This window comes from Heterocephalus glaber, unplaced genomic scaffold, assembly GCF_053883595.1.
Source record: "Heterocephalus glaber isolate CG9 unplaced genomic scaffold, H.glaber_assembly_v1.0 deba00001610, whole genome shotgun sequence".
In the NCBI taxonomy this organism is placed as follows: domain Eukaryota; kingdom Metazoa; phylum Chordata; class Mammalia; order Rodentia; family Bathyergidae; genus Heterocephalus; species Heterocephalus glaber.
In genome coordinates, this window is record NW_028258381.1 from 31,368,065 (window position 1) to 31,391,596 (window position 23,532).

The 23,532-nt window shown below is 40.8% G+C and overlaps 1 protein-coding gene across 12 annotated transcripts in view; it reads left to right on the forward strand.

The window, feature by feature from the left end:
• Positions 1-23,532, forward strand: part of Elmo1 (engulfment and cell motility 1) — a 578,859-nt gene that overhangs the window by 155,555 nt on the left and 399,772 nt on the right. For all 12 annotated transcript variants that reach the window (XM_004840283.4, XM_087195837.1, XM_004840282.4 and 9 more), the window contains one exon: positions 16,625-16,675. In XM_004840283.4, coding sequence (XP_004840340.1) covers positions 16,625-16,675 — 51 coding nt within the window. The remainder of the gene's footprint in view (positions 1-16,624; positions 16,676-23,532) is intronic.

Sequence of the window (23,532 nt, forward strand, 5' to 3'; positions counted from 1 at the left end):
CCTAATGACACTCAACCCAGGGAAATGTCACAAGGCTAGTTATAGGGAATGTGCATTTATAACAGTTGCCCACTTTTTCTTCTTTGGCTTCCTTCCTTCCTCTCACCTCTCTGCCTTTTTTCCTCTGGTTCTTTGGGGGTTTTATTTTAGGACATTTTTAACACACTTCCTTAAATGTCAGATCTGTGGTCCTAGGGGCACTGCTCTGTAACCTAGCAACCAGCAGATCCTATGTGGCCCTCAGTGGTTTTATTAGCCCCAAGATGTGAAGATAAAGCCAGTGGACACATAACCGTCAACAGGGATCAGGTTTACATGCAGAATCAGTCTCTGTGACCATTAATGCATGGATCTGAAGAACAGCATTATTTTGTAGCAATATATCCAAAGTAAGGAACTCTTCACTTCTGGAGAGGGAGAGACAAAGACAGATGAAGACGGAGAAAGGAGAAGACTCAGGCAGCCAGAAGGTCCCTAGAACTGCCTGTCCCCAGAAGGCCTGGACTCCCTCTCCCTCAGACCTTCTGTTGTCTTAGCTAAAGAGCAGAAAGAGGAGTGTAATTTGAATTTTTGACTGGGCAGTAATTCTTAGTTTGTCTGGCTAATCAAAAAGTTGTTTTACTGAGAGAGACAAATTTCAGAGGGGAAAATATGACAACAATGACATTTTTCTGCAAGGTTTCATTATCCAGTCCATGTGGAAGCTACGTGGATGAGCTAATTCTATAAAATAACACCAAGGCTTCCCATCCAGGCGCCTGAGAGTGTCAGGGGCCGGTGCCGTCTGGAATGGGCCGTGTAAGTAAATACGACAGTGGCTTCCCTGGCTTCCCTGGGCCACTTGTCATTCTTCTTGTGCATTGTGTGCCGATAGGATATTCCCCTGCAGAAATGTTCTGTCTGCATCTTTTCGCCTTTTCGTTTTTGAACGCTGGCATGAATTTTGTTTGCCATAGACTTATTACCTTGAAGTGCAGAATACTTGCTACAAATGTACCGGGTCCTCTTACAAACGTTTTATTTATTTTGTAAAATTTAATCATTTTTCACTTGATATGTAAAACATGAAAAACATATATTTATGAAGTGGCATTGGGACATTTTGTTACACATATATATTGTGTGATCTTTAAATCAAGTAAACATATATATCTCCTCAAATGTTTATCATTTCTTCATGATTAAAACATTCAGAATCCTTTCTTCCAGCTTTTTGAAATATATAGTGCTTGTGTTAGCTTTCTGTCACTTTGGCAAAATATCTGAGAAATACAACTTATAAAGAGGAGTTTATTTTGGCTCATGGTTTCAGAAGTTTCAGTCCATGGTACCTTGGTCGCATTGCCGTTAGCCTGTGGTGAGGCAGGCATCATGGCAGGCAGTGAATGGTGGTTGAAACTGCTCACCTCATGGCAGCCAGAGAGCAAGAGCGAGAGAGAGAGAGAGAGAGAGAGAGAGAGAGAGAGAGGTCACCTGGTCACCTGGGTCTCAATAATCCCTTCAAGGATACACTCTCCATGGTGTAACTTCCTTCCAGTGGGCCTTGCCACCTAATGTTTCTCCCATCCCTTGATAGCACCATGGGCTGGTGACCAAGATTTTGGGGTCATTGTCTATCCAAAATATAACAGTAACTGTGATCTGTACTCACTTTCCTGTGTGATAGCACCCCAGACCTGTTTGCTCCTATGTAACTATAATTTATACCCACTGATCAACCTCTTCCTATCCCTCCTACTTCCCTACTACTCTCTCCTGTCTTTGGTAACCACCACCCTTCTGTTCTCAGATTCTGGGAGATCACCTATTTCAGATTCCACATATGAATGACATCATGTGGTATTTATCTCTCTGTGTCTGGTTTATCTTATTTAAGATAATGATGTCCAATTCTATCCATGTTGATGCAAATGACAGGATTTCATTCATTTTATGACTGAATAATATTTTGTGTGTATGGACCACATTTTCTTTATTCACTCCTCAGTTGAGGAACACTTAGGTTGTTTGCATTTCTTGGCTGCAGTGAACATGAGTGCAGAAGTCTCTTCAAATACTGATTTAATTTCCTTTGGCTGTAGACCCAATAATGGGATTGATGGGTTGTACCATACTTTATTTTTGGCTTTTTGAGGAACCTCCCTAGTACTTACCATAATAGCTGCCCTAAAGTATATCACTCCCAACAGTGGGAAGGCATTCTTTTCCTCCTATATCCTCACCAGCTCTTGCTATCTGTTGTCTTTTTGATAACAGCCATTCTTACCAGAGTGCAGTGATGTCTCATTATGATTTTGATTTGCATTTTCCAATGATCAGTGATGCTGAGCATTTTTCCAGATAGCCATTGGCCTTTTGTAGGGCTTTTTTTTTTTTTTTTTGAGAATTGTCTATTTAGGTGAATTGACTACTTTTAATTGTTTTTTTTAAGCGTTGAGTTTTTTGAGTTCTTCATAGTTTTAGATAGTAGCCCTTTGTCAGATGTATAGTTTGGAAGTATCTTCTCTTATTCTATAGGTTTTCTCTTCACTTTGGATTGTTTCGTTTACTTGCTTACAAAGGTTTATACTGTGATGGTTCCAAATTTCATTGTACATCAGAATTACTTGGGAGCACAGTGGAAAATCAGCATTACAGGCATCTGATTCAGTGGCTGTGGATTGGGAGCCCTGCATTTTAATACCAAAGGTGATTCTGAAGGTCCTACCAGAAATAGAGGGTTAAATATTTATTTTTCAGAGTGAGGCATGTGGCAGTTTCTCGGTCTTGTGAATTGATGGACACATTTTTTTTTTACCATAATAGAATCCTCCTCCTCATTTAGGGGGAGGGGAGTGGTTTTCCATTTTTCCTTCCTTTCCTGCGTGCTTTATGGATCAATTTTAGTATATGTGCTGCCAAAGTGAACACGTACTTTATGTATCACTAATGATGCTCCCTGTTCAGACTGAGAAAGTTGTCTGACCTTAGTTGAATGCTGCTTAGATCTGCTCTGTGGACATCTGGCTCCCAGACTGTCACCAACACAGTTAGTTGCTAAGACAGAGCTGACAAGTTTGCTGCACACTATGGAGAGGGAGGACACCATCATGCCAGGGAGTAGGGACACATCAGACAGGGTTCAGCTAGGTATTCAGAACCAGTGGCAGCTATGTAGCCAGAGATTTACTGGAAGGAATTGCCATGTGTGATTGTGGGGCTGGCTCAGCAAACCTCAAATCCATAGGGCAGGCTGCATCTTGGGGCACTGAGTTAATCTGCTGTCTACAGGTGGAATTTTTCCTCTTCAGGGAACTCTCAGCTCTGTTTTTAAAGTTTTTTCAAATTATTGAATGAGAGAATGAGGTTTGCCTGGATTATTTAGCACAATCTCTCTTACTTAAGTCAACAAAGTACAGACTTCAATCACATTTGCAAAATACCTTCATAGCACTACCTAGAGTTGTATTTGACTGAATAACTGGGACCATAGCGAGTCATGCTGACACATCAAAAAGACCATAAAAAATAAAAACAAAGACCGTCCTAGAAGGTTAGACTTTACTGAGAATTAGAAGTTTGTTGTAGGTGGGTCATTCAAAGCATGTGTGGACCATGATGCTACATTCTAGGATTGGTGGACCCAGGAGGGAATTTTAAGGTTGAGGAATTCAAAGAATCTTGGGGTGCAGTCAGTTATTTTCCATTGAGGAGTTCCTGGGTTTTTCAGAAAGTTCCTGATCAGTGGTCCTGCCATTTGCCTTGTTTGAAGGCTCCTGGAAGAAGAAGGCGATGCTAATGAAGATAGAGGAAGAGCATAAAGTAGAGAGTGGGGCTCAAGTGTTGGTGTCCAGCAGAGCATGGAGTGGTGCACATGGTTTTTGTTTTCAGCCAGATGCTCTTGGAAAGAAGCAGAGCACAGCACTCCTATTTCCAAGCGTGAGCCTTGTGATTCTCCTTATGACTATGGATGGATACAGCCACCATATTGCCAAACTGGCTCCCCCAAGGGACAAATTCACTAGCAGCAAACCACAGCTGCAGTTTCGCTCATTTGTTCCTGCTCTTCCCTGTTAACTGGCAAATTCTCATTCTTCCCCATTTAATGGCCAAAGGTCAGGCTCCCTGCCAAGTGCCATGTCTTCCCATTCTTCACTTGTCCCTGTATGCTAAGTGGGCACACAAGATTCCCTTTGTTCCACGAAGATGTTGTGTCCTTTTGTGCCCAGAGATTTCCTCTCCCCTGGCAAATCATGCTGGAGCTGAGAGGGGCTTCTGCAGGGTAACTGCACTAACAGCAGGTGCTTCTCCTTTCTTCTGCTTCTTCTCTTCCCCAGTCCCATCTTAGCCAATGCAGTGCTCATCTCCCTATGGTACTCTGGACTGAACTGTTCCATGGTGCAGATATAATTATTATGTGTCATTCTGTCTTACTTTATTGAATTTCTAGAGGCCAAGAGTTAGTCCTGTTTAACTTGATATCTGCCTCAGTGATTCATCTGTGACACAGCATGCAGTAGGTTTCGCTGTTCATTCAACAAATGCTTACTGAGTGCTGACCCTGTGCCAGGCTGAACAAGCTGACTGTTCCTGAAGCAAGGACCTTAGTAGCAATATACTGGGAGGGGACAGTGGAGGGGACACCCTAGGGATGGAGGGAGATGGCCAGTGACCAAGATGAGTAGTAAAAATCACATGCACACAGGTGTGCACAGACACACACACACACGCGCGCGCGCACACACAGCTTACTGAATGCTGCATTAGAGAATGTGCTTCTGAAACAGACCTAGAAGACCGAGGAGGAAGGTGAGAGAGGGGGTGATGGGCGCTTGGCCCCTGACAGGAAGTGACTGTAAGGCAGAGTTCCTCCCTGGCTATGCTGGCCTGCACACAGAAGAGGTTGCTAATGTTTGTGATTCTGCTAGATATGTGCTAATGTCCTCACGGCAACGTAGATCACACTGTCAGTTTTATTTATCAGATTCCATACAGGACCTAGCTAAAAACATCTAAGGGTGCAGCAGTATATCTTTTAGATGTTATTTTTGTGCTTAATAATAAATAAATTTTTTAAAAAGCATTTGTAATGTGCCAGCCATTGTTCCAAGCACTTTAAATGGATTATCCTGAACACCCACAATGACCTCAGGAAGTAGGCACTGTCCCCATTTCCTATCTGAGGGATCTGGGCCACTGGATAGCAATGCCACGGGTACTGAGTTTCCCAGCTGGCAGTGACGTTTGTCCAGTCTCAGTGGTCACATCACTCTTGAGCAACTCTCTACTTGCCTGGGGTGGAATGCAGGAAACAAAACAACTCAAGCCTTTTCCTTCCATAACCAAGTTTACATTCCACATGGGGGCTTCCTTACAGAGGAGTTGATGTTCTCAGCAAGAGAGGTGAGGTCCAGCTGGGCGTGGTGCTGTATGCTTGTAATCCCAGCACTCTGGGAGGCTGAGGCAGGTGGAGCACAAGTTTGAGCTCAACTTGGGCAACTTAGCGAGACTGTCTGAAAACAGAATGTGAAAAAGGTAGATGTAGCTCAGCGCAAAAGCCCTGCGTTCAATCCACAGATTGAAAGAAAGGAAAAAAGGAAGGAAGGAAAGAACTAGGCGTGCTAGGTTTGAGTTTCCTGATAGAGGACAAGCTGGAAAGCAGGGCCTTACCATTGCCTGAGTTTGATGTATCTTCTTTCAGGACCCACACGTCAGAATGTCTGTGTCTGTCTCTCTGTGTCCCGACCACCCCTGCCCCCAGTGCTGGAGATTGAACCCAGGGCTTTTGCAGTGAGCAACATTCCCAGTCATTTTTATTTTTTGTTTTGAGACAAGGTCTTATTAAGTTGTGCAGGCTGATTACAAACTTGAAATCCTCCTGCCTCAGCCTCTCAGAGTGCTGGGATTACAGGCATGCACCAACCATGTGAGAAGTCCAATGAATTGTTAACAGGGAAGGCCTGGGTCAACAGATGGGAGCTGCTCTGCCCGTAACAGCGTACAAATCACTGCCATTCTTGAGCCAGTCCCAGCCAGGCCCAGCATATAGATCGCTTCTTGTTCTTCTGACCCTGTTTCAGCAGGGAATTGACCCCGTTTAAGGACGAGGAACCATAGGTCAAGATGGGTAAGTTGCTTGCACTGAGTCCACACAGCTGTTTCGAAGCAGTGGAGAAATTTGAACCCAACTTTGCCTACCAGTAGTTTAAATATTGCTTTGGTTTCGTACAAATAATCCTCAAGCCTGTCTTTAAAATAATCTTGCTTGGGTTCCAGAAAGTATGGAGTGAACTTGGCCAGAGTCTGCATGGGAGACTGAAGGCAGCTTCTGCTAATTCCCTCTCAGTTGCCTCCTGCCCGACACCCTGAGGTGTAGCAGCAAAGCCTGGGGGATCTGCAGAGTCTCCATCCCTCCATTCTTTCAGCTCCGCACTCCTGACTGTTGACTGACTTCTGAACTCACCTGACCACATCTGAGCCTCCTCCTTGCATGGCAGATAGGGGACCCTTCTGGTCTCAGGTCACCGGGGTCCGAGTCCTCCTGGCCCTGACCATGATGTTGAGGAAGTAGATAAACTGTCCTCTCCCCAGCTTTGGGCTCTGATCTTTAGAGTGGGCATAGAGTTGTAAGGATGGTTAAACAAGCATTAAACCACAAGCCCTCAGCCCAGTGCCTTCCAAGAAATGATAGACTTCCTCTCCAAATGCCCAGGACAGATTACCTGTAAAGCCTCCTGTCCTCTTCACTACCTGATTAGAAAATCATGGAAGAGTCCACTTCCCCCTCCTCCTTCTGCAAAGGAGCCTGACATCTCCCTGGAACAGTGGCTTTGGTTGCCCTCTCTGCTGGTCTCCATAATCACCAACCCAGCGGAAATTTCAGTTCGCACTGTCGCAGACTGCTTTTCTCAGTCTATTTAGAAGCTGAGCAGGGAAGAGCCGTGCTATGTATGCAGCTTCCTTGATGCTCTAATTACAGAATATGGGATTTTTCTGTCTTCCTCTTCAGTTCTCATAGAATTGTGCAATTTTAGAGTTCAAGGGAGACAATTTTAAGATGGTTGAATTCTTTTTGTCATCCTGAGTTTGCTTGGCAGGTGGCCACTCGGCACGGCTTGGACACTTTGGTGACAGGGACCTGGCAGTCTTCTGGGTGGCCCTGTGTGTCCGGGATGCCCTGGCCTTGGGTGGGGTTTGGATCCAGCGGCTTTGGGGTTCAGGCCAGCTTGCACTGGGCGTGAAAGTTTCAGATGCAGGTTTCCTTGGGAGGGAGTACTGCCCCAAAGCTTACCCCTCACAGGTAGCTCTCTAGAAAATTCAGCGTCCAATAGACAGAAATAGCTGAAGGAGCAAGTGATCTATGCATCCTGGACAGCTCATTGAGAAAGTTCCCACCACCTCCTGTGCCTGCTACCTGCACCCTGGGCAGATTGCAGCATGAGGCTTGTCTCAGGGCTCCTGTGTCACCTTGCTGGCCTGAGAGTCCCTTGGGAAGTGCAGCCTTGGTGAGCTAGGAAGGCGGCCTCCTGGAAACCGGGTATGGGGCGTCCTCTGGTGGAAGGAGGTGGAACTGCCAGTGAAGTGTACCTTCAAACCGTCCACCTTTCTTGGGATCTAATCATTAAGTTCACTTCAAGGCAACACGCAGAAGAAACTAGCACATGTTAACAAATGATGCTCCTTAATAACCTTCTTAAAAATAACCCTCTACCGGGCATGGTGGTGCACATCTGTAATCCCAGTCTTCAGGAGACTGAGGCAGAGGATCACCATGAGTTCAAGACCAGCCTGGGTTACATATTAAGTCCAAGTATATAGCGGGACCCTTTCTCACACAAACAAACAGCTTCATTGAGATATACTTCAAATTCACAATATTCATAAGTGTTTGATTGGTTGGCTTTTAGTGTATTCGTGGAGTTGTACACCCAGCACCACAATGAGTATTGATATTTTCATCACCCCAGAGTGAAACTCTGTCCGCATTAGCATCATTCTCCACCCCTGTTGTCAGCCTCTGGCAACCGCTGATCTGCTTCTCTTTCTATGGATTTGCTGGTGCAGGACATTTCTTATAATGGAATTATACACTACGTGATCCTTCGTGTCTGTCTTTTTCTCTTAATGTGGGGTTTTCAGTGTTCATCCATGTTATAGCAATATCAATACTTCATTCCCTTTTATGGCCTAGTTATTTCCCATTGAATGTGTGTATCATATTTGATTTATCCATTCGCCATTAGATGGATATAAGTTGTTTCTACCTTGAAGTAATGTTTCTGTGAACCTTAATATGTAAGTTTTGTGTGGACATATGTTTTCAGTTCTTTCAGGTATAGACATAGGAATGGAATCGACAGCTTATATTCCCTGGGTAAACTTTTAATTTGTTTTTTCAGTACCGGATATTGAAGCCAAGGCCTTTACACTGAGCTACACCTCTCAGCCTTATTTACTTGTTTATTTACTTATTTTTTGCCTTTAAAAATTTCTTTATGAGTACTTGTTTGGAGTACATAATGATTATAGTCTTTTTGAGGAATTGTATGTGTACATAACACACTCAAATGTATTTTCCCCCTCCCCTTCCACCTCTGTTTCTTTAAAAAAAATTTTTTCTTATTTTTGCCAGGATCAGATTTATTTAATATGTCTTCATTAAACTAATTATCATAAACAGAGATTAAGAGCCATAGTACAGGGCAAAAAACATATGGAACATTCAAAACAATTATACTAAGTCAAGATACATTACCCATGTTGGATTACCATACAATATTTTAAGCTTGTGTGTCTGATTTACTTCACTTAACATTATATTCTCAAGGTGAACCCATTTTCCTGTAGACAACTTCCTTCTTTATTGCAAAGTAGTACTCCACTGTATATAAATACCACATTTTCCTTATCCATTCATACGTTGATGGACACATAGGCCACTTCCAAGATTTAACTATTGTGAGTTGCCGGGGATTTAGCTCAGTGGTTCTGCTGCCTGCCTTGCAAGCACAAGGTCCCAAGTTCGATCCCTGGTACCAAAAGGAAAAAAAAGTACTTGCATATTGTGAGTTGTGCTGCTATAAACATGGGTATGCATGAATCACTGTAATAGGATGTCTTTAACTCTTTCAGGAAGATACCTAGGAGAACAGCTGGGTTAATGGAATGTCTGTGTTTAGTTTTTTTTGAGAAAGCTCCATTCTGATTTCCATAGTAGTTGTATCAGTTTACATTCTTGTCAACAGTGAAAAAGGCTCCTTTTTCCCTGTAGCCTCTCTGGCATTTGTTATTTTTTGATTTCTTGAAGATAATCATTTTTTCTGGAGTGTGATGGAATCTCAGCATTGTTTTAGTTTGCATTTCTTGAATGACCAGCAATGTTGAACATATCTTTATGTATTTATTGGCCATTTGTACTCCATCTGAGAAGTGTCTATTCATGTCACATGCCCATGTTTTGGTTGTATCTTTACATTTAGGGTGTGTAGTTTCTTTGTGTTCTTTATATATTCTAGGTATTATTCCTGTGTCTGAGGAGAAGCTGGCAAAATTTTTACCATTCTCTAGGTGTGTCTTTACTCTGTTGGTTGTTTCCTTTGCTGTGGCTTTTCTTAGTGTGATGTGATCCCATTTGTTGATTCTTGGTATTATTTCTTGTGCAACCAGGGTTTTGTTTTGAAAGTCTTTGCCTACACTGATGTCTTCCATAGTCTTCCAACAAAGTGTTTCTGTATTAATATTTAGAACTTTGATCCACTTTGACTTTAGTTTAGTTTTTGAGAGAGATGGGTCTAGTTTCAGTCTTCAATGTTTGGATAGCCAGTTTTACCAGCACCATTTGTTAAAGAGGCTATGTTTCCTCCAATGAAAGTATTGGCTCCTTTGTCAAAGATAGGATAGCTGAGTGTGCCTGGAGTTGTTCCTCCACCTTCTGTTCTATTCCATTGATCCATAAGGCTTTTCTTTTTTCTCCAATCCCATTCTATCACTCACTGTACCTTTGTGGTATAACTTGAAGTCTAGGATTGTGATGCCCCTGTCTTGCCCTTGCTCTCCAGAATTGCTTTTGTTATTCAGGGTCTCTTCTTTTTCTGTATGAATTTTAGGATTATATTCTCTAGTTCTGTAAAGAATACTATTGGTATTTGGATTGGGATTGCATTAAATCTATATAACAGTCTTGGAAGTAGATGGCCATTTTGACTATACTGGTCCTGTCTATCCAAGAACAGGCCTTATCTTTTCATTTTCTGATGTCTTCTTTTATCTCCCTTTTCAGAGTACTATAGTTTTCATTGTAGAGGTCTTTTACTTCCTTGGTTAGGTGAGTTCTAAAATATTTCATTTTTCTCGATGCTATTGTGAAAAGTATTACTGTACTGACACGCTATTGATTTTTGAGGGTTGATTTTGTATTTTGCTATGCTACTGAATTTGGTTATTAATTCTAAGAGTCTTTGGTGGCACTTTTAGGGTCTTCTATGTACAAGATCATATTATTTGCACATAATGATATAACTCCTTCCTTTCCTATCCATATCTATTTTATTACTTTCTCATCTAATTGCTCAAATTGTTTCAAGAGCTATATTGAACATGAATAGTGATAGCTGATATCTTTGTCTTATCCCTCAATTTAGAGAGCAAGCTTTCAGTTTCCTCTAATATGGTGTTGACTGTTGGTTTGTTCTAAATGGCTTTTATCTTTCATAAAGACCTTCATAACTATTATCTTAGGGGATTTTATCATGAATGGGTGTTGGATTTTGTAAAATGATTTTCTGCATCTATTGAGATTATTATGTGATTTTTGTCCTTGCTTTTGTTTATGTGGTGTATTACATTTATTGTTTTGTGTTTGTTGAGCCATCTCTGCATCCTTAGAATGAATCTGACTTGGTAGTGCTGTGATCTTTTTGATGATTTGCTGCTTTCTGTTTCCCAGTACAGTAGTACCTCGCTTGGTTCATGAACTTAATTCATTCTCTGACTCTGGGAAAGGTGGCTAAATTGTTCTCAAACAGAAGCATTCGTGAACCACAGTTTTACTATATCTTACTGAGGACTTTTACATCTATGTTCATTAAGGAGATTGGCCTGTAGTTCTTCTTTTTGGTTGGGTCCTTTTCTGATTTTGGAATCAGGGTAATGCCTGCTTCCAGGAATGACTTTGAGAGTACTGCATCCCTTGTTATTTCATTAAAGAGTTTGAGGAGTATTGATATTAGATCTTCTCTAAAGTTCTTCTACAATTCAGCAGTGAATCCGTTGAGACCTGGGGTTTTCTTCATTGACAGTTTTAAAAAATTACGTCTTTAATTTTATAGACTGACATTGAATTATTCATAATTTTTATATCTTCTTCATTCAGATTTGATAGTTCATATGTATCTAGAAGTCTTTCCATTTCTCCTGAATTTTCCATTTTATTAGAGAACAGGTTCTAAAAGTAGTAATCAATGATCTTCTGGATATTGGCAGCTTCAGTTGTGATTTCACCTTTTTCATTTCTAGTTGTGTCAGTTTTGGTCTTTTCTTTCCTTATCTTGGCAAGGTTGGCTAGCGTTTGTCAATTTTGTTTATTTTTTCAAAGAAATAACTCTAATTCATTGATTTTTTTTTTTGGTATTTTTTTAGTCACAATTTTATTAATTTCTGCTCTGATCTTTATAATTTTCTTCCTTGTACCAGTTTGGATTTGGACTGCTCTTGTTTTTCTTGGACCTTGAGGTGCATAATTAGGTATTTATTTGAGCTTGCTGTTTTTCTGATGTGGGAATTCACTGCTATAAACTTCCCTCTTAGGACTGCTTTCTTATTGGCATTAACATTTGATCGTAGGAACTGTCTAATTTCTTCCTTAGTTTCATCTGTAACCCATTGATTATTCAGATTATTCAAGAGGGTATTGCTTAATTTCCATGTGTTTGCATAGTTTCTGTGGCTTCTTTTGTCATTGATTTCTAGTCTCATTGTACTATGATTTGATAATATGGGATAGTTTTGATTCTTTTGCATTTACTTATGCATGCTGTATGGCTTGTACATGGTCTATTTTGGAGAAAGTCCCATGTACTGATGAGGAGAATGTGTGTTCTGTTGTTGGGTGGAACACTCTGTAGATATCTGTTAAGTCCATTTGTTTGAAAATTTGGTTCAACTCTGATATCTCTTGGTTGATTTTTTGTGTGTAGTTTATCTGTCAAGTTGTGACATTGATGTTTATCTGATATTTCATGTGCTTTAGTGTTTGTTTTGTGAAGTTGGGCGTGCTCATATTTGGTACATATATGTTTATAATTGTAATTTTTCCTGTTGAATTGTTCCCTTAACCAACATATAATGACTTTCTTTGTCTCTTATGATCAATTTTGACTTGAAACTCTCCTTGTCCGAAATGAGTATAGCTACTTTAGCTTTTTTTTTTCCTGGGTTCCCTTTGAATTGAATATTTTTTTCCATTCTTTGATTTTTAATCTGTGAATTTCCTTTTGAATTAAATGTGTTTTTTGTACACTCTATATTGTTAGGTTTTGTTTCTTGATTTATTCTGCCAATTTTTGTCTTTTGATTGCGGAATTGAGACCATTCATATTGAGAGTTACTGCTGAAAGACACTGACATTCTTATCATTGGATTATTTTCCTGTTGCTACTTTTCTTCTTTCTTCCCCTTCCCCTTCCCCTTCTCCTTCTTCTTTTTGTTGTTGTTGTTGTTGTTTTGTTTAGCTGCTCATCCTGCCAGGTGTATTCATTCTTTTTGATTTATTTGCATTGTTGGCTTCATTGTCTCTAGGATATCCTTGAGGATTTTTTTGTAATGCTGGTTTGGTGGTCATGAATTTCTAAAGGTGCTCTTTGTCACAGAAATACCTTATTTCTGTCAATTTTGAAGGAAAATTGTGCAAGATGAATAAATTGGGGTTTGAAGTTATCTTTCAAAGCTTGAAACATTTTACTCCAAGCCCTCCTGCCATTTAACATGCTCATGATGGGGCTGTAATTCATATATCTTACTATGAGGCATCTGTGAACCACGGTGTTGCGTGCATGACTGTCCCATCAGGCAGCATGTTACAGTCTCATTGGGTAGTACATGCTGCTGGATTGGACAGTCATGCATGTACCACCACTGGTTCAAGCCAGTGGGAACATGTTAAAGTTCATGTTGAGAAGTGTGCTGTAAGTCTAATAGGTTTGTGTCTATATGTGATTCGTTGCCTTTCTCTAATAGCTTTTAAGATTGTGTTCCTGTGACAGACTTCTGGTACCTTGAGTATAAGGTGGCATCAAGAGATTCTCTTGGCTGTGACTACTGGGGGTTCTATATGCCAGACTTACCTGTGTGTTTATTTCTTTCCTTGTATTTGGTAAGTTTCCTTCCATATTTCTGTGTACAGGTTTTTTATGCCTGTATTATCTTCTGATCTTTTACTTAATGCAATTACTCTTAGATTAGTTGTCTGTGTCATTTAGTAGCTCTTGCATCCATCTTTCATGTTCTTTTATTGCTTTTAAGGTGTCTTTCAGTAGTTGGTATTTGAAGGTATCACTGTCTTCTAGTTCTGAAATTTTGCCCTCGCGTTGTTTGCTTCTAGTGCTTATACTTTCAATATAATTTTTAATTCCCTAGATTTCTGATTGAATCCTTCTTATAGACTCTAATTCTTTGCTAAGTTGGTCACTTATGTTTTGCATTATTTTATTTAGCTTGGCTAGCTTTTTATTAGTGTCTTCTGAAACCTTCTGGATCATTTTAGTTATTATTTCCATTATTTGTTTAGTTATGTCTTCTGTGGTTTCACCGAGTTCCTCTTTGATTTGTTTTCTAGCCTCCTCTGTTATGCTTTCAAGTAATTTGGGTGTATGGCTTGTGCAGCTCTCCTCCTCAGTGACCACTGCATTGTTCTCTGGGGTGTTGGGAGTTTGGGGAGTGATTTTGTTGCTTTGTCTTCTCATGTTTCTTGTGCTTTTGTTTTGCTTTTTTTGCTGAGTTTTGTCAACACTTATAGTGTAAAGTCTTTGTTGCTAGTACAGAACTCTCTTTAGTCAGTCACTTTTCAGTGATGTATTTTGGGCATGCCCAACTATAGTCCTTTGCCTCAGCTCCAAGAACAAACCACCTTGGTTAATGTGGGAGAATAGGATGCAGTTTAATTGGCCCTGGGTTTCTCTTTGGGGTGTATTCTGGTATTGTTAATGTCACAAATATAATCTGAGCGTTGGCTTACAGAGAAAGAGCAACAGTTATGCAACCCTGATAATATCAAGCATATCAACCACAGTAGTATCATCCAAGATAAGTTGAATATTAACATATCATAAAAACCAATTATGTACCACCCTTAACCCTAGAGAAGGAATCCACAATCATGGTATAAACATTAAGACAATCCAGGTATTGACTTAGAATTAATGTGTACTAAATGTGGCAGCTATATCTCTGGAAACTGTAGAAAAGAATTCAATAGTAATATTATGGAGTTAACTACTTACAGATTAATAAAGCTTTGTGGTTACTCTCCTAAAGATACAGGGGGTTGGGAATGGTGAAATGCACAAGGAAATATTTGAAACCTTAAACTATTTGATATGAGAAGGAGCAGAGAGAAGTGGTACAAAGGAGCCTATTGAAGAGTAGAAGGATGTTTAAGAATTAGGTGAAGGGGGGCCCAGGGATTTAGCTTAGTGGTTTCGCCGCCCGCTGCGCAAGCGCAAGGACCCGAGTTCGATCCCTGGTACCAAAAAAAAAAAAAAAAAAAGAATTAGGTAAAGGTGAGAGAAAAATCTAACAAGAAATAGAAGATAAAATAAAAAGCAGGAGAAAAAAAATTATGTGGGGAGTAAAAATAAGAGAAAAAATTAAAGAGAAAATAATTAGGAGTGAGAAGAGGTTAAAAAAAGAAAAAAGAAATTAAGAAAAAGAGATAAGAAGCAAGGAAGGACAAATGAAATTTCACTAAACTACAGTAAACTGCTGAAGAAGAAAGGAGGAAGAGAAAGAAGAATAAAAACAAAATGAAACAAAAAGCACACATGATCACCCCCTCGGCAGAAAAAAAAAAAAAAAGAAAAATTTTCTCTGTGATTGTGAATGTATGGTTTCCTTTCAGAATCTACGATTTTAGGGCAGTGTCCAAGTCAAGACATGTCCCTGCTCATGCTGGTAGATAAAGCAGTCAGATACCAGATCTTTGCTGGATGCAGGTACCAGCAGGCAGTAGGATTGGGATGAAGACACCAATGCTAATTTTCAAATCCAGAGCAACTCAGGCTGAATCTGGCCCCTGGCTGTGGGGGCGAGACCTGTGTCTTTTAGCTCAAAGCCCTCAGGAGGTTTCTTTTCAGCCTGATTGCTGACTGCAACTGTCTCTTGTGGTCCTCTCTCACCCAGTCACTATGGGACCATAACACTGGGAGCCCTGAAGTAAAGCTGTCCTGTTCTCACTGAGTCCCAGATTCAAACAATCAACTCTTCCCCGGAATGGCAACCAACCAACCACTCTCTTCACGGATATGGTGCGCACGTGGATTGGAGTCATTCACCAGATCTTTCCAGTGGAGGAACTCACGTGGGAGCAGAATCTCATGCTCTTCCTGCAGATCACAGTCCCTGCTGGTCTGTTCCACAGCTGCATTTCTCCCTGAAGCCCTCTGGAATCCCCAGCTTTCACTTTGTCTCTGTAGATTTGGTCTACTTTTCCTGCAAGCCATGAGCTAGAAGCTGGGGAGAAAATACCGACTATTCCTTCCCTTCTCTGCATGGTGTTCTGTCTCTTCAATTTCTCTGTAGGTTTTAATTTTCCTGTCAGATCATTCCTGGTTTCTGGGGATCTTTTTCTCTCTTTTTTCTTCCCCAAGTTGTTATTTTTCAGTGTTTAGATTCCACATCTCTGAGAGACTGAGTTGTTGTCTTGCCATTCCACCATTTCTCATGTAAATATTGTTTTAAAATGTACTGGACATAATGGCTTAGACCTGTAATCCCAACACTCAGGAAACTGAGGCAGGAGGATCTTGAGTTCAGACTAGCTGGGGCTACATAGTGAGTTCAAAGACAGTTGGGACTACATAGTGAGAGACTATGACCAGAAAAAGGCCAGGTGTGCATGCCTATAATCCCAGCATTCCAGAGGCATAGGCAGGAAGATCACTGTGAGTTCAGGGCCAACCTAGGCTGCTTTCTTTCTTTCTTTCTTTCTTTCTTTCTTTCTTTCTTTCTTTCTTTCTTCCTTCCTTCCTTCCTTCCTTCCTTTCTTTTTCTTTCTTTCTTTTTTCAGAGTGTCTTTCTAAGTTGTTACGTTGCCTAGGCTGGACTCAAAGTTATGATTCTCCTTCCTCAGCTTCCCAGAGTGCTGGGGTTACAGGTGCATGCTACTGTAATTACTTTTTTGTTTGCTGTTCTTGGGCCCCACGTTTGAGTTCATATTCACTTCTTCTGTATTGACTGTGTCGGTGAGTTAAAATTTAACACATCTGAGACCCAAGTTAAAATTCTTAGTAGAAATAATTGAAAATTATTTAAGTGAGAATGAAGTGAATCACAAAAAATGCTTATTGTGTAAAGTACTAGATTATATTTGTTTTTGTTCTCTTCTGTCACAAACTTGAAAATTTACCAGGACCTTTTTTGTTTCCTTTTCCAGAATCGCAATGAAATAAAAAATGGCACTATCCTTCGATTAACCACATCTCCAGTAAGTTGATCTCAGTGTATTACTTCCTAATAAACAGCCCTTTTGCTCCACTGTCAGTTATGGGATACTGGCTTTTGAGGGTGACTTCAGTATAAAATGAACAGTCTGTGGAATGTCCTCACCTGCAATTCCACATTAGCAGGAATGCTCTCCTCCTGTTTCCCACCACAGAGGAGGAACACTTCTGCCAAGTTAAGGGCAAGTGAATCATTCTGAGGCCTTGAAATATGAGTTGCATGGTTGCAAATCTGAACAGTTCTGTTATAGATGAGAGACCTGGGATGTACTGATTGGTTTTGCCTACTTGCCAAGCTGTCCAGCTAATTCCATTTGATGAGCAAACTCAGAGGACAAACACAGCAAACCAAACCAAAATAGCCTGTTCCTTCCCTTTAAAGCCAGAGAGCGGGAGGGAGGGAGAGAGAGAATGTGTATGTGTGTGTGTGTGTGTGTGTGTAAGAAAATGTAAACATTTCCTAGCTTTGGCTGCTTATGATGACAACTTTTAAAAATACAGTTCAAAATATTGGCCACTTGGGCTGTTTCATTGACAGCCGATTCTAGACAAAACACCTCAAAGTCTCTGAATAAAAGCTGCTAAATACAACCCAGCAGTATACTGAGACTATGCTAGCTGTGTCGCTTATTTTGATCTTTCTTACTTGCATACAGAGATTCTGGATAGTGACATTGGTATATTTAAACTCTGTTATTTCACAGCGTGTTTTTTTTTTTTTTGCTTTCCTAAAAAAGTAAGCTGCACAAAATACACCAAGTGTTACTATTTTCACACTGCATATGTGATGACAACTGCATTTAACTATCATTTCCAGTTTCCACTGAAGCCATGTGGAAGGCTAAAAATAATTTTAAAAACTGGAGAAGCATCTGGCTAGAATTAAACTGTGGGTTCTGTAACCACCACAAATTTTTCTTGTTGAAAATTACATTAGAGAGGCTTAAAAACTCTTCAACATTTTACCCATGAACAACTGGAACCTAAAGTCAATGATGAGCCCAGTGGACTGCACTGCTGGGTTGGTGGAACTTTCTTCCGATGCGGCCTCTTCCGCATAATGGAAATTACATTTTGTGCTCAGTTTGCAGTGGCTAAGTGATGAGCCGAACCCTTTGGATCGGGCCTTGCAGTGGTCTGCTTCCTTAGTCAGCATGAGCTGATATGAGAACTTGACCCTTAGGGAGGATGGTTTTATTTACCTTTTTTTTTTTCTTGCGGTACTGGGGATCGAACTCAGGACCTTGCACTTGCGAGGCAGGTGCAGTGCCACTGAGCTAAATCCCTGGCCCCATGCCTTTTTGTTTTTGTAGTTTCTATTTATCCTGCTGAAAGTACTCATGCACTTGTTGGGCAGAAAGTATACCTAGTCTTTGTTTCCTCTTGGAATGAGGTAGACTCAGCTTATTTTAACTGGGCTTTCTCTAAAGCAAAGGAGGCAGTGGCCTTTGTGATTGTCATGGGTTCAGGAGCAAAATTGCTACAATCTAAGTCACTTGTTCAAGGAAACTTAGGTGTTGGGCAGGGCAGGGTTTTTCAGTGTGCTCAAGGGAGAGTACTGTTGCTGTGGTGTGACATTGCCATTAGGGACGGGGTGGTTTCTGTTCTGCAGGGGAAGAGCCTCACATTCCCAGCTGGATGGACAGGAAGATGTGAAAGCTGTGGTCCCCAAACCTAGATCAGTTGGGGAATTTTAAAAATGCTGATATCTGGGCCTGATATTGAGTAGCCCAAGGATCTGCATTGAAATCAGTTGCCTTGTGGTTTGGCCATAGCCCCAGGATACAGATTTGGAGGTTACTCTATGGCAAGATATTTGGGATCTGTAAACTGTATTTGTTGCTAATAGATTTTCAAAATTATTTTGTGTTTAATTGAAAGATATGAGTCACACATGCTAACTTTTTCACTTTCTGGGTACACAATAAATATATATTAAAACACTGTATCCAATCTGATAGAAAGTATTAAGAGTGGCAGGAAGAACCCAGCCCATGGTGTTATATTACCTTTCAAAGTTCCTTCATCTAGTACAGTGAACTCTTCCTGTAGCCATATAAGAATACACACACACACACACACACACACACACACATACACACACACACACACACTCATTCTTAATGTATAGCTATGCTAAGTTTTACCTCTACACTTCCTTTTTGTTGATTGATGAATTCATTTTTTGTCTTCCTTCATCAAAACATTCTCTTCTGCAATGTTCCCTCAAGGAAATAAAGTGTTAATACAAGAAGATCTATACAGGGAGGGCAGGGGAATGGGGAAAAAATAAGAACCAAGATGGATTATGTAAAGGTGCAAATTTCCAATGATGAATGTCATTATATCATATACCTTAAATGTACCAATATAATTAATTAAAAAAATAGAAGATCTATACAAAATCCACCTGGCACTATTTTTTCCTGTAAAAGTCCTTGCACAAAAGCTGCACTGTGTCTTTAGACAATCTAGTGACCATGTTAAGAGTGCATCTTTCTTTTTTCTTTTATTTGTGGCACTGAAGATTGAACCCTGGGGTGCTCTTCCACTGAGCTACATCCCCAGCCTTTTTAATTTTTAAAATTTTGAGACAAGGTCTTGCTAAATTCCCCAGCCTTGAACTTGTGATCCTCCTGCCTTTGCCTCCCAAGTACCTGGAATTACAGGTGTAAATCACTGCACCCAGTTTGAGTGTATCTTTCTGTCGTCATATCTTTACCCATCTCTGCATATCATAAAAATAAAACCAGAGGGCTGGGGGCTGGCTCAGAGCTACAGCACTTGCCTAGCATGTGCAAGGCCCTGAGTTGGATCCCTAGCACAAGCAAATAACTAAATAAGCAAAGAGACAGAAACACATCCAGAGAGTGTGTGCGCCCCAGAGCAGTGCAGGCTTGGGGAGCCATAAGTACAGAGGTTGAATCTGAGGCCCGAAATTGAATCTGAGAGAGGTGCATTTTTAAATGAGTTTTGGCTACTGCTGCCAGATCACTATTTTTACTTTCCTGTAATTTTTGTTTATACTCATCTGAACAATGAATGTGCTTGTAGTCTTGGAGTAGGGAGGGCTTTTCCAAACAGGACACAAATCCCAGAAGCCATAAAGAAAATGATCTATACATTTGACTACCAAAAAAGAAAAACAATCTCCCCCCTCCAAACGTTTCAATCTGGAAAGAATTTCAGGAAGAAAGTAAAAAATAGCCCATTAGAAAGAACAATTGACAGTATGCATGGGAGACTAGGTAGAGGCAGGGAGTGATGTCTGCACCCAAGAATACTGTGCAGCTGCTGATAGGATGTGGTGTGGGCCATCGTGGAGAAATCCATAGTCATGCTCAGTGCAGAGCAGGCTGCAGTGCAGTGTAGCTAGAACCATGCCAGCTGTATGGCTTGCACACCTGCACTCACACATGCATCTCACACGTGTGCATGCGTGCTCACGCATGGTTAAAACAATAAAAACATTTCTCCAGGGATACCTCCATCAATGGTTAATATTGAGGTAACTTTATTTTATAACTGCTGGCAGTAGTTGGATATTTCTTTCTGTCTCATGTGCTGGTATTATTTTAAATTAAATACACAAAACATGTTCTTAAGTCTCTACCATGTACAAAACCTGAGTCCAAATGTCCCTGGCTGAAAGCATTTAGGTATTCCAAGTTGTGAGGTTTTTTTTAAAGAGCCCTTAAAATTTTTTATTTTTTGGGGGGGTACCGGGGATCGAACCGAGGACCTTGCACTTGCTAGGCAGGTGGCAGAACCACTGAGCTAAATCCCTGGCCCAGAGCCCTTAAAAATTTAGGAACTGAATTCTTTTTGCCCATTAGTCCTCCTTTTGGCCCCTGTGGATAGAGAACCCCAAACTGGTCCTGAAGTCCCTGCTGGTGCCAGTCGGGCCCCCAGGATAATCCTAACCCTCTGCTCACTGTGGATGAGGCTTACCGAGGTCAGCAGGCTGTCACAGTGATTTGAGGGGGTAGCTCTTGTGGGAAGAAGAGTATGGCATTATCTCAGTCACTCTGTGGTTTTAGGTTTTCCGAGGCACTTAACAGTAAGACCATTAGCAGTTTATTACTTTTCAGTTTTTTCAATATTTTTTCTACTGGTATCAAACTAAAAAGAAGTAATAAATGTCTTGTGTTCTACTTCTTGCCATGACTGTGGGGACACCCAGAGGACAGTGAGAATGTCCCCCATGGTCTAGGCAGGAGGTGCAGATGGCCTGGCCTTCCTGATTTGGGAGATGAGAAGGGTCGGAAGGAGTGTTTTGGAGGGTGAGGCCCAGGCTTGGGGCTTTGTGGTGTAGGCTTTGAGGAAGGATCTAGGGATGCTCTTGGTGGCCTTTCCCCCCTCCCTATACTGGGTACTGAACCCATAGATAGACCCCTGACCCAATTTTCACTTTTTATTTTGAGACAGGGCCTTATTAAGTTGCTAAGTTGCCTAGGCTGGGCTGCAGTTCTCCTGCCCCCGTCTCCCAGAGGGCTGGGACTGTAGGTGTGCACCACCATGCCTCTCAGGGATGATTTAGCTAGTTCCTTCAAGAGCAGAGGTGGTAAATACCTGGCATCCACACACCACTACCCCTTCATGTACCCCCACTAAATCCGTGGGCTGTGTCTGAACTGGTGTCAGAACCTTTCCCAGTACAGGACAGGATGTGGCAGCCACCTCGAGCTGTTGAACTGTGAAACTTGCTTTCTACCCTTAGAACAAATCTAGATAATAAAACAGTGTCTGGTACAGTCCCTCATACAACTGCTGGATTCTGTTCTTTTTTAAAATTAATTTTGTTGGTACATTTTAGGTATACAATATAATGAGATTCATCATTGGAAATTTGCACCTTTACATACTCTCTTGGTTCTTATTTTTTCCCCCTTCCCCTGCCCTGCTTTCAACCCCTCCATCCCTCCCTATTTACAAAACTTTGTTTCCATTTTTCCATTTTCTCATATTAATTCCATTCTCTTCTTTTCCTTTCCCCTACCCCTCCCACTTCCCCTTCCCCTTTGCCTCTTTTCTTCCTATTTCATGTTATCTATTATACCTTTTAGTCCTTATTTACACTTTCAATTTCTCACACTAGAGAAACTATTCAGTATTTACACGTGTACTATTTATTTCACTTAAGAGTATTGCCTCAATGTGCATCCATTTAGCTATAAATGTCTCTAATTTCCCATTTTTTATGGCTGAGTAGTACTCCAGTTTATAAAAAAAACCCCACATTTTCTTTATCCAGTCTCCAGTTGATGGGCATTTGGGCTGTTTCCAAGTTTTAGCTATTACAAACTGTGCTGCTATGAACATGGGTGCTCATATATCACTGTGGTATGATTCTTTTAATTCTTTGGGGAAGATACCCAGCAGGGGACTAGCTGGGTCAAATGGGACTTCCAGTCCTAGTTCTTCGAGGTGTCTCCATACTGATTTCCACAGTGGTTGCACCAGTCTGCACTCCCACCAGCAATGGAGCAGTGTTCATCTTTCCCCACAGCCCCGCCAGCATTTGTTATTGGTTGATTTCGTGATAGCAGCCATTCTTTCTGGGGTGAGGTGGAATCTCAGCATTGTTTTCATTTGCATCTCTCAAAAGACCAGTGATGTTGAACATTTTTTCATATGTTTATTTGCTATTTCTACTTCTTTGTCTGAGAAATGTGTGTTCATTTCAAATGCCCTTTTTTGAATTGGGTCTTTAAATTTGGGAGATCTGATTTTTTAAAGTTCTTTATAGATTCTAGATAGTAGGCCTTTGTCTGAGAAACAGCAGGTGAAAATTTTTTCCCACATTGTGGGTTGTCTCTTTACACTGTTGGTGGCTTTTCTTGCTGTGCAGAAGCTTTTTAATAAGAAGAGATTCCACTTGTTGATTGTTCTAGTTTGTGGGCAACTGAGGTTTTGTTCATAAAGTCTTTTCCTACACCAATGTCTTTAAGAGTTCTACCTAACCTCTATTCAAGCCAGTTCAGCATTTCTGTTTTAATATTTAGATCTTTAATCCATTTCGATTTTAGTTTAATGCATGGTGAGTAATATAGGTCTAGTTTTAATCTTTGGCAAGTTAAAGTCCAATTTTTCCAGCACCATTTATTAAAGAGGCTGTCTTTCCTCCAGTGAGAGTGTTTGGCTCCTTTGTTGAAGTTGAGGTGGCTGAGGGTCTCTGGCATTGTTTCTGCATCTTCTAATCTGTTCCACTGTTCCTCAGGTCTGTTTCTTTGCCAGTACCATGCTGTTTTTATCACAGTAGCTTTGTAGTATAGTTTCAAATTGGGGGTTGTGATACCCCCTGCCATTAGATTCTGTTCTTTAGAATAAGCCTGTCTTATTTTTTAAATAATATTGATTATTTCCATCCAAGTATAGAAGCAATGCAGAATCATGGAAAAATTAAAAAAAAACAAGCTTTCTATAAAGACAATTGTGTGAAATATAATTCATCAATTGCACAGCTTATGTTTTGATTTACCTCCTTTGGTCAGTTGCATGCAAGTACATATGTGTGCACACATGAATATATCTTAATTTATTCATTTATTTAGTGAAGTTCTTTTCCAAAGTCATGGTAAAGGGCAGCCACTGTTCTAGGTGCTGGGCATATAGTGGTGAGCAAGTGTAACAAGTTTCCTCTCCTGGAATTGAGGTGCTGGTGACAGGACACACGCTTGTGCCCATTTAGCTGCACCTTCAGTCCTACCTGTGTTTTGGCCATTTCTCTTAAAGCTCTGTCATGAGGATGTGCCCATGCCACCTTACCTTCTCTACAAGTTTGGCATTTACCTCTATATATGATTTCATCCTGTGTCACGGGTACTTTATCACCATCTTA